At 57.7% G+C, this 10,628-nt stretch overlaps 1 protein-coding gene across 21 annotated transcripts in view; it reads left to right on the forward strand.

Moving 5' to 3' along the window:
- MYO18A (myosin XVIIIA) overlaps window positions 1-10,628 on the forward strand; it is a 98,382-nt gene that overhangs the window by 72,960 nt on the left and 14,794 nt on the right. For all 21 annotated transcript variants that reach the window (XM_077851939.1, XM_077851941.1, XM_077851942.1 and 18 more), the window contains 15 exons: window positions 330-473; window positions 852-941; window positions 1,074-1,193; window positions 1,394-1,505; window positions 1,889-2,016; window positions 2,305-2,459; window positions 4,232-4,355; window positions 4,451-4,651; window positions 5,162-5,272; window positions 5,999-6,103; window positions 6,454-6,600; window positions 6,998-7,111; window positions 8,681-8,797; window positions 8,968-9,051; window positions 9,445-9,582. In XM_077851939.1, the coding sequence (XP_077708065.1) occupies window positions 330-473; window positions 852-941; window positions 1,074-1,193; window positions 1,394-1,505; window positions 1,889-2,016; window positions 2,305-2,459; window positions 4,232-4,355; window positions 4,451-4,651; window positions 5,162-5,272; window positions 5,999-6,103; window positions 6,454-6,600; window positions 6,998-7,111; window positions 8,681-8,797; window positions 8,968-9,051; window positions 9,445-9,582 (1,890 nt within the window). The remainder of the gene's footprint in view (window positions 1-329; window positions 474-851; window positions 942-1,073; window positions 1,194-1,393; window positions 1,506-1,888; window positions 2,017-2,304; window positions 2,460-4,231; window positions 4,356-4,450; window positions 4,652-5,161; window positions 5,273-5,998; window positions 6,104-6,453; window positions 6,601-6,997; window positions 7,112-8,680; window positions 8,798-8,967; window positions 9,052-9,444; window positions 9,583-10,628) is intronic.

Raw genomic sequence — 10,628 nt, forward strand, 5'->3', positions numbered from 1 at the left:
GCCGCCTCTTGTGTTTCAGCAAGATTAGGTTTTATAGCACATCTAGGCCAGGGTGCTGGAAATAATCAGGCAGCAAATAAAGCAGATGAAATTATTCCTAATGACGGCAGAGCGGTTAGTGCCCAGTGCAGTGCTCCCAGGGCCAGGCTCTCTGCCGCCCGCTCTCTGAGGGATGGGAGAAGCTGGAAGCGAGGGGTGGCACAGGGAATGTTTGAACCATGGGTTAGGTGGCCAGAGAAGCAGCCTGGCCTTTGTGCTGGGGGAGGCAGGGCCAGGGGCAGGGCTTAGGACTGAGAGCCCTGCTGTGCACCACCCTCACCCCAATCTAGATCCAGGACCTGGCCATTCGCTGTGTGCAGAAGAACATCAAAAAGAACAAAGGGGTGAAGGACTGGGCCTGGTGGAAACTCTTTACCACCGTGCGGCCCCTCATCGAGGTACAGCTGTCTGAGGAGCAGATCCGGAGCAAAGACGTACGTATCAGCTCCAGAAGGGCCACATCAGTGGAAAAGGATGAGTTCCTCTATGTGGACAAAATTCTTGCCAGCTCATCTTGGGCTCCCAAGTGTTCTTCATTTATAGTTCAGAGAGCCTTGAATGATGCCCATCAAACAGAAGGCTTCCCTGTGGGGTGCTGGCCAAGCTCCTGGGTAGCCTCTCAGTCTAAAATCTCAGGCATCCCCAGCATCTAGGGAAGGGTCTCGGGATAGGAGCCCCTGGGAGGCAGTGGCTTCCTATCCCCTGTGTCCTGGCCTGAGCTTCCCCAGCTTCATTCACCCACAATGGTGGAGATTCCAGGCCCCAGCCTCTCAGAGCCTCCAGTTCACTTTGTCCCCTTAACGGCACCCTAGGAGGAGATCCAGCAGCTACGGAGCAAGCTTGAGAAGGTGGAGAAGGAGCGGAACGAGCTTCGCCTCAGCAATGACCGGCTGGAAACCCGGGTGAGTGACTCCCTGCACCAGGCTGACTGGCCTACCTGTGCAGAGTGCCAGGCCCAGAAGGTCCCCTGGGGGTTCCAGCTGAGTAAGGCAGGAATTTCAACTGGTGGTGACTCCCTCCCCCACCAACCCCAGATCTCAGAGCTGACATCGGAGCTGACTGATGAACGTAACACGGGAGAGTCCGCCTCCCAGCTGCTGGACGCAGAAGCCGCGGAGAGGCTCCGAGCCGAGAAGGAGATGAAAGAGCTGCAGGTGAGGGCAGGGCCAGGGTGGAGACAGCCGTGCTGGTGACCACCACGCTCCAGTGTCCATCTGCTGCCCCCCAAGGACAGATGGCCCTGCACCCCTGTCCACCTGGGGTAAGCACGTGCCCAGGGTCTGCGTGGCTCAGGGCCATGGTGGATACTGAGCAAGGGAGAGGGATGGTAACCTCATAAGCCTCCCTCCTGCAGACCCAGTACGATGCACTGAAGAAGCAGATGGAGGTGATGGAGATGGAGGTGATGGAGGCCCGCCTCATCCGGGCAGCTGAGATCAATGGGGAGGTGGACGATGATGACACAGGTGGGTCTGAGGCCAGAGGTGCTCGGCCTCCCCACCCTGGGCAGCCACACCCCTGGCCTGGACCTGTCTCTCTTCTATAGGCTGGCAGAAGGCTATAGTGACAGAAATAGATGAGAAAGTAGAGGTGGCAGTGAATGCAGGGGGTTATCGTGGAGAGCCATGACAGCCGTGATAAGGACAGGGTCTGGGGGCCGGGGTGTGATGGTCCCCGGGGAGTAGATAGCACACATAGCCATGCACCCTCTCTAGTCCTTTCCTGGCTTGGGAGGAAGCCATCATTCCAGAGACCTTTCTGTGTCCCTTCTCTGGCTGTCTCCCCCTGCTGCCCCTTCTCAGAGGCCCTCAGCAGCTTAGCCATCCTTTGTCTGCCCCTGACCCTCCAGGTGGTGAGTGGCGCCTGAAGTACGAGCGAGCCATGCGGGAGGTGGACTTCACCAAGAAGCGGCTCCAGCAGGAGTTTGAAGACAAGCTGGAGGTGGAGCAGCAGAACAAGAGGCAGCTGGAGAGGCGGGTGAGGCTGGTGAAAGGAGGGAGGCCTATGCCCGGGAGGGGCTTGCTGCCGGGAAGGGCCAGGCGAGCCCTGGGAGCACTGGGGTAGGGTTGATGCCTTAGCCTCTCACTGGGGATGCCCAAGGGCAAAGCATTGTTAGAGAGGTGTGGTTCCCTGGATGTCCCTGACTTCCATCCCTCAACCCTGGATCTCTCCCTCACTAACCACCCCCTCCTTCTCCTCACCTTCTCCCCCCATACTTCCTGGCCCCTCACTGGCTGCTGGCCCTGTACCACATCTCGGCCCTAGCTTGGGGACCTGCAGGCAGACATCGATGAGAGCCAGCGGGCCCTGCAGCAGCTCAAGAAGAAATGCCAGCGGCTAACGGCAGAGCTGCAGGACACCAAGCTGCACCTGGAGGGCCAGCAGGTCCGCAACCACGAGCTGGAGAAGAAGCAGAGGAGGTGGGTGGATCCCCTGCCCTGGACACAGAAGACTTCCTAGCACAACCCCAAACAAGGCTCCCTGCCTCCCCCCGCCAGGGAAGAGAGAAGGAAAGAGGGCTTGAATTTGGCCAGGAGCCTTGCCTGCATGGCCTATTGTCCCAGAATGTGAACAGGTCTCACCCCTGACCTCTGAGGAGCACTCTGGCCACACCCCCTCCGAAGGCCTGCTCATGCCTCTGCTCTTGGACATGCTCCCCACAATGTGTGCCCATCACCCCTGCCTGGGCCCAGTGAGGATGAGCTTCAACCAAGCCCTGTGCAGAAAGCACCTGTGCCCCTGCCCCTTGCCCCCTGCCCCCATATCTTGCTTGCCTCAGCCACACAAACACACTCTCCTGACTAATGTTGTTGAACTACTGTGCCACTTCCATCTCATTATGGTAATGACACGGGGGAGGGGGGGTGAGGGGGAAGCAGCCCTCACAGGATCAGATCCAATCTAAATTAATTTCCCTGGCTGGGGATGGGAATGGGCTGCCTTTATTAGCAACACCGGGGAACCCACACACCCTGGGAACAGCAGGGTGCCCCAGGGAGTGGGAAGAGCTCCTGGTTCCTCTCTGCAGGGGAGGGCTTCTCAGCAGAGGTCCCAGGTGCCTTCGTGAAGGGACAGCCCCACCCCTGAGGGTGAGCAGGGCAGAGCTGAGTCCTTCCGGTGACCCTGGGCCTCCTTGGTACTCTGCTGTCCTGCCAGCTGGGTGCCACTTGAAGAAGGTGAGGGGAGACGGCTATGCCTCTCCACCACCCTACTTCTTGTCTTTACCCCCATCCTCCCTTTCACGTAGAGGGGGGCACCCTTAGTGGGACCCCTCTCTCAAGCCCCCCAACCCATGGCAGTGCCAGCCTGGCCTAGTTACCATCTCACTACATTCCCTGCTGGGCAATGCCTTATTGGGTTTCATTTCTGCTGCCCAGAGTTTCCTTCCCTTTTTTTTGATGTGGGATTGGGTTGGGGGGAGCCTTCCAATTTTCCAACATGAAACTTATTAGTTATTCAGAAAAGATGTTAAGAGGCATTTCAGCAATTTGCTCCTTATTTAGAGTCACTGGGCCAGGGAAATAGGCTGGGAGGTAGAGGAGCCAAGGAAGAGGCCCCGACCATGGCTGTGGACCATGCACCTGCCGATGCGCACTGCCAGCTGGGCATAGTGGGACTGCTGGCTTCTGGCCTGGTTGAAGGGGCGGCGGGAAGGGGTCCTGGTGGTGACACGGGTATTGCTGGGGCACATGGGCCTGCCCAGGGACTGGCACCCAGAGGTGGGGGCTGGAGCCAGCTGCTTATCTGGAGTTGCCAAATTGAACTGTGGAAAGTGAGTTAGATGAGGCAGGACATCCATTTCTGCATATTCCAGTGCCCTCTCTGCCCTCACCCTGGTCCTACATTCTTTGATCTTTTGAAATGAAAAAACTGAGGAGAGCCTGTCTACCTGTTCCCTGAAAGCAGTCTGCAGGTCCCTCCTAGGCTCACCTGGTATAAGGGTTCCTTAGACCCACTCAGTGAGATGCTCCCCCCCCATCCTAGACCAGGTTGCCAGCAGGGCCTCAATGGCCTGGGATCCTGGATATCCCCCACTTCTGGGCTATTCCTCACTTCTGGGCTGTGTGAGTCCCCCTCTGCTTGCGTCCTGTCCCTGTCCATGGCCCTGCTTTCTGGCAGCCTCTGGGTGCTGGAAACCCAGACTCTTCCCTCCCCTGACGGAGTCACCTTGGTGGTCCTGGCTCCCTCATAGGTTTGACAGCGAGCTCTCACAGGCGCATGAGGAGGCCCAACGGGAGAAGCTGCAGCGGGAGAAGCTGCAGCGGGAGAAGGACACGCTCCTTGCTGAGGCCTTCAGCCTGAAGCAGCAACTGGAAGTGCGTGAGCCACCCACCACCCGTGCCCCATCCTCCTCACGGGCAACAGCTGGTCCCAAACCAACATGGGACCAACATCTTTTCTTTTACTCCAGGAAAAAGACATGGACATTGCCGGATTCACCCAGAAGGTTGTCTCGCTGGAGGCTGAGCTCCAGGACATTTCTTCCCAAGAGTCTAAGGATGAGGCCTCTCTAGCCAAGGTCAAGAAACAGCTTCGAGACCTGGAGGCCAAAGTGAAGGATCAGGAAGAGGAGCTGGATGAGCAGGCGGGGACCATTCAGATGCTGGAGCAGGTGCCACAGGGTCTGGCCAAGGGAGGGCACCACTGTCCCCACAGCTAACCCAGGGGTAGCCAGAGAAGGGCACGTTCCCACATGCAGTCGTGTTGAATGAGCACCTGATCTGTGCCAGCCCCAGTGTGAAAATAATTAAGCTTTCAGGCAGCTTCCACAAAAACAAACCTCGATTGAGCTCTAGTGGTGAGGGGCTCGGGACGCGTGGCAGCCAGAAGGCCACGAGCCTACCAAGCCTGCAACTGAGCCACCATGTCAATTCAGAGAGCTAGAGCCTAAAGGGCAAATGGAAAGTCTGCAGAACTGTCCCCATGTCTGGCAGCCTTCTCTGGGCCTGTGTCAGACATCTAGTGAGGGAATTTGGCTTCTCTGGAGGAGCTGGCTGCCACAAGCAAGGCAGAGCTCTTCTCTGCTCCTGAGCCTAGGGAGAACTGGCCATCAGGGTCCAGTGGGCAGGGGTCAGGGTGCCGCTGAGAAAGGAACCCAGTCCATACTCCCAACCACCTCCAGGCCAAGCTACGTCTAGAGATGGAGATGGAGAGGATGAGGCAGACCCATTCCAAGGAGGTGGAAAGTCGGGATGAGGAGGTGGAGGAGGCTCGGCAGTCATGTCAGAAGAAGGTAGGGCTGGGATCCCTGGGTGGCGCAGCGGTTTAGTGCTTGCCTTTGGCCCAGGGCGCGATCCTGGAGACCCAGGATCGAATCCCACGTCGGGCTCCCGGTGCATGGAGCCTGCTTCTCCCTCTGCCTATGTCTCTGCCTTTCTCTCTCTGTGTGTGTGACTATCATAAATAAATAAAATTAAAAAAAAAAAAAAAGAAGAAGGTAGGACAGTGGGCACTTAGCATGTCCAGTACAAACCCTGGTTCCCTCATCACAGCTTTAAAGTAAGGGCTTTTCTGTTGCCCTACCTTAGCTACATGATCCATCCATCCATCCATTGCCATTCTGGACCAACAACCTCTGCTCAAGCTCCTGCCATTGACTGGGATGTGTGCTTTCAGGGACTCTAGAGAAAGCTCAGTCCTCTGAGGAATGAATACTCCCTGCTTTCTGTGCAGTCAGCTGGGCCAGCCCAGCGGGGCCTGCCCATTCTCCCACGAAGCTCTAGGTCTTGCTTGGGGCTGCTGTGCATGGCCTACAATACCTGCTCTCCCTCCCAGGCTGCTTTGAAACCCTGAGAACTTTTAATTCAGTCTGACCCCTCTGGGTCACCCAGGCTCAGCCTGCCCCCAGTTTGCCCAGGGTGGTGGTGGCGGGTGGGGGGATGGGATCCCCCAGGAAAGGGGACCAGCTGGTACCAGGCATTGAAGGGACTGATGGGCCTCTATTCCCACGGCACTCCAGTTGAAACAAATGGAAGTGCAGCTTGAGGAGGAGTACGAGGATAAGCAGAAGGTGCTGCGAGAGAAGCGGGAACTGGAAAGCAAACTTACCACGCTGAGCGAACAGGTGAGCAGAGCCTGCTGGTGGGGCCTGGCCTATGGGGCCTGGCCCACGGCCCATGCCATTCGGCCTTTGAGAGGGGAATCTCAGCAATGCAAAGCTGGGCCCATGAGTGGGGTCTGGGGGTGGGGGCAGGCTCTGTAGAGCCCACCATCCTCACATGTAGAATGGGGGGTGTCACCACACATGGCACACCAGGCTTTTCTCACTGGCTGGCATGATGACCCCGGCACTTCCTCTGTTGTTGCTTGTCAGGGGACCCTGAGGATGAGGGCAAGGGTGAGCCACAGGCTTGGGGAAGATAGGAAGAGGCTGTGCAGTAGAGCCCAGAGCCCCACCTTCTGCTGTCCATCCAGGTGAGCCAGCGGGACCTGGAGTCTGAGAAGCGGCTCCGGAAAGACCTGAAGCGTACCAAGGCCCTGCTGGCAGACGCCCAGATCATGCTGGATCACCTGAAGAACAATGCACCCAGCAAGAGGGAGATCGCCCAGCTGAAGAACCAGGTATCTTTCCAGAGAGGAAGTCATCAGCTCCAAGGGGCAACAAAGCTTATTTTTTCAGTGCTTTCTCTTCCTGCCTCCTCCTCTCAGGGATTCTGGAGTCCTTGAGAAGGAAGGTAATGGGGGAGGGGGAGAAGCCACTCATAGCCAGCAGATTCCTAGGATCTGTGCATGCCGTACAGCCTGAATGCCAAGCCCCAGGATGGTGGGGATGGGTCCCTGCATCTGCCAACCCTGCCACAGGAGATGCCTGCATACATCACAGCAGGCCACAGCCCCCGGGGTCTGAAGTGACCAGAGCGCCTGGGCTCCCTCTCCCCTGTGAGCCCCCTGTCTGGCCCTCCCACCCCCAGGGACTGGCTGACACCCCTCCCTGGGGTGGGGGTGGCTCTGTGCCCAGCTGGAGGAGTCAGAGTTCACCTGTGCAGCAGCCGTGAAAGCACGGAAAGCAATGGAGGTGGAGATGGAAGACCTGCACCTGCAGATTGATGACATTGCCAAAGCCAAGACAGCGGTGAGGAGCTGGGTTGTGCAGGTCGGGGCTTGGTGGGCCAAGGGAGGATAGTGCCGAGGGAGGATAGAGCCATGACTGTAGCTCCCATCCCCCCAGATATGGGCCCTTCCCTGGTCCACTCCCTTCAGGCCAGGGCTTTTGGCAGAGAGAGCAGGCCACCCCTCCTTGGCCTCTCCCCACCCAGAGCAGAAGCATAGGATGGGGGGCAAGGTGGAAGAGGGAGCCAGCAAGAGCCTGGCTCCCTATTTAACCACCTGCCTGTGGGAGCTTGGCCACAGGCCCCGACACCATAAATAAAGGCAGCTAATATGGCTGAGGGATGTAAACAGGTGCCTAGAGATTAGCCGAAGCACCGATAAGAGAATGGGATGGCTCCAGTTCCCTCCCCTTCCCCTGGCCAGCCCACTGACAAGCCCAAGCGGCAGCTAATTAGACCTTTTATTTAATGCTTCCCTTTTAATTCCCTACCTCTCCCACAGCCCATCCATTGGCCCAGAATTCATTACTGGGATGCAGACACCAGTACCTCCTTGGGCAGGGGAAGGGGGGGGTGGGGGGTGGGGGTGAGGAGTGAGGCTGGGCTTGGCTCCGGGCTCTGTGGCCCCCCCAGCCGGTCACCTGTCTGTGGAGAGATGCCAATCTCACAGACCTGATTTATCCCTGTGACATTTGTGCTCCTCAGCAGTTTTCAGGTGAGTAACTCAAATTCTTTAATTGTGTTAAAAAAGGCTGTTATAAAATTACCATTTTATTTAAATCCGAGTTAATAAATTTCTTGGCGGAGGCTTCCCCAGCTCCCCACAGCCCGGTAACAAGATGGATGGGGCCGAGAAGGAGCCAACACAGTCATTTTGGTTTGGAATTACAGGCTAATAGATTCATTCATTTCCTGAAGCTGCTGTTGGCGGTCTCCTCCCCTCCCCCCAGGAGAGAACTGACTGGGGGGCCCAGTGGCCAGAGAGCAGGCTGTCCCGTGGGAGATGAGAATCCAAGCCAAGAGAGCCTTGCACATTCGAGGGGTCCTTCCCCAAGGCCTAAAGGGGGCAGAGTGGATGCAGGTTGGGCCTAGATTGCTGGTGCCAGGATGATAGGTCATTTGTTCTGGGTAGACCTTTTTTTTTTTCCTTAATATTTTATTCATTTATTCATGAGAGACACAGAGAGAGAGAGGTAGAGACACAGGCAGAGGCAGAAGCAGGCTCCATGCAGGGAGCCTGACACGGGACTCGATCCTGGGTCTCCAGGTTCACGCCCTGGCGGAAGGCAGCGCTAAACCGCTGAGCCACCCGGGCTGCTCTGTTCTGGGTAGACCTTTTCTGCCTTCTCATTAGCCTTCAGAGAGCTGCCAGGAAGCAGCTGTCATTTAGCCCAGGGTCTGCCTATGCTGCAAAGACAGCTTTCCCTCAGCTCCCTGTGCGCCTCCGGTCTGGACCCCACTCTAGTGGCTGGGCCTGGCTCCGACATCACCCCCTTCCCATTGGAGGTGGCGTGGAGAGGTTCAGATTTGCCACCTCGTGCCATCAGGCGCTTGAGGCCTGATGCCCTTTGCTCTGTCTTGCCTCCGTCCAGCTGGAGGAGCAGCTGAGCCGTCTTCAGCGTGAGAAGAATGAGATCCAAAGCCGGCTGGAAGAGGATCAGGAGGACATGAATGAGCTGATGAAGAAGCACAAGGCAGCTGTGGCTCAGGTGCTCCTCCACACCCCGCTGTCCCTGTGGTCCTCCTCACAGGCCCCCACACGCCACTTCTTTTGGGAGTGGCAAGCCTCCGTGCCCCGGCACAGCACTCGGTGTGCAGTGTGGCTGGCTGGGGTTTGCGTTCGTGGTGGATCCTGCTGCAGCGCTCACTCCTTCCCCAGGCCTCGCGGGACTTAGCGCAGATGAATGATCTCCAGGCTCAGCTAGAAGAAGCCAATAAGGAGAAGCAAGAGCTGCAGGAGAAGGTGGGGACCAGGGTCTTCGTGGTAGAAAGAGGGTGCGGGGCCACTGTATGTGGGAATGAACCCCCAAGCTCATGGGATAGTAGGCGCTCCCCTCAGTCATTAGTAATCCAGAGCAGCATCAAAGCTGTGAAGGCCTAGGCTTTGAGCCATATCACCATAGTAGACATTTTGGCTTCAGCTGCCTCATTTCACATTTCTATTCCCTCTCTGGTCCTTGGCTTTTACCTTTCTCTACAAAGGGCAAAATCTGTGCCAGCATCAGAGCACAGGTGGGGAATGCCTCTGGCTCAGGGCCCCATCCTTCCACCTCCCCTGTGCATCCCTGCTCCCTCAGCCTTCCGGTCATCTGCCCCCTCCCTCCTGGGCTCAGTTCTTTCTTTTCCTGGCCCCCAGCTCCAAGCCCTCCAGAGCCAAGTGGAGTTCCTGGAGCAGTCCATGGTGGACAAGTCCCTGGTGAGCAGGCAGGAAGCTAAGATCCGGGAGCTGGAGACCCGCCTGGAGTTCGAAAGGACCCAAGTGAAGAGGCTGGAGGTGGGCACACACTTGTCCTGGTCCGCAGCCGAGAGCAGGGCAGAGCTGCCCTGGCAGCTGGAGCTGCGCATGCTCAGCAGCACCGGGCAGGCCCTGGCCACTCCTCGGAGGCCCCTGCCAAGCTGCCAGGCCAGCTGACGGGGGCGGGTGCCTCCCCCGCCCCCGCCCGCCCCGCCTGCTCTCTGGGCACCGTGGAGCCTGCCTGCTTTACATTCTGTTTCCGTGCTTGCTTTCTGCCAAGGGACCAGAGCAGCTTAGCTTTTTGTCTTCATATTTTCCTCCACCATGGGCTCCCCCCGCCGGTCCCCTCACTCGCTCTCTGGCAGGGTCATAAATATGCAGCGGATGGCGCCACTTCTGTGAGGGCTGAAGTCTGTTCTCTCATCTCACTGCTCGCTCGCTGACTCTCTCCCTTCCCTTCTTTATTGCCTTTTTTTCCTCAGTTCTTCCCGCCCCTCCTGTCGCTGCTTTGCCTCCTCTCTCTTTGCTGTCTCCATGTCTGCTCCCTTCTTCCCTGTCCCTTTGCATTTCTCCTCCTCAGCTGCTCCCAGCCTCTCTCTTTCTCCCCATGCCATCCCTGCTCTCCCGCCACTCCTTCTTCTTTCCTTCTCCTGCTCCCCCCCTTCTGCTCTCTCTCATTCTCCCTTCCACCCATAACCTCCATACTCCAAGTGCATGCAGCCTACTCCCTTTGGCTTCCCAAAGCCAGTGTGCGCAGCCCTGCCCTCTCCCGTGGAGCAGGTAGGAAGAAAGAAGCAGACAGAACTGTCTCAGGGTGAACACCCCTCTCGTCCTATTTTTAAGTTCTCCTCCTCCCACTCGAGCTTTTACACGTGTCTAAGCACTGGCCATTCTCCGTGAGAACTGTGTTCACAGGTGCATGAACTGGGGAGCATCCCCACTGCCTCCCCAGCAGGCCCTGAAGCCGCAAAGCAGGGACCCGAGTAGGGATGGGAACAGGTGACCGTGGGGCTGGCAGTGGGCATCGAGAGGGCATTAGTCCCCATGGCCTAGGAAGAGAATATGGCTAAACCCCCCCCAGGACA

Source organism: Canis aureus, chromosome 16 (assembly GCF_053574225.1).
Source record: "Canis aureus isolate CA01 chromosome 16, VMU_Caureus_v.1.0, whole genome shotgun sequence".
NCBI classification, from domain to species: domain Eukaryota; kingdom Metazoa; phylum Chordata; class Mammalia; order Carnivora; family Canidae; genus Canis; species Canis aureus.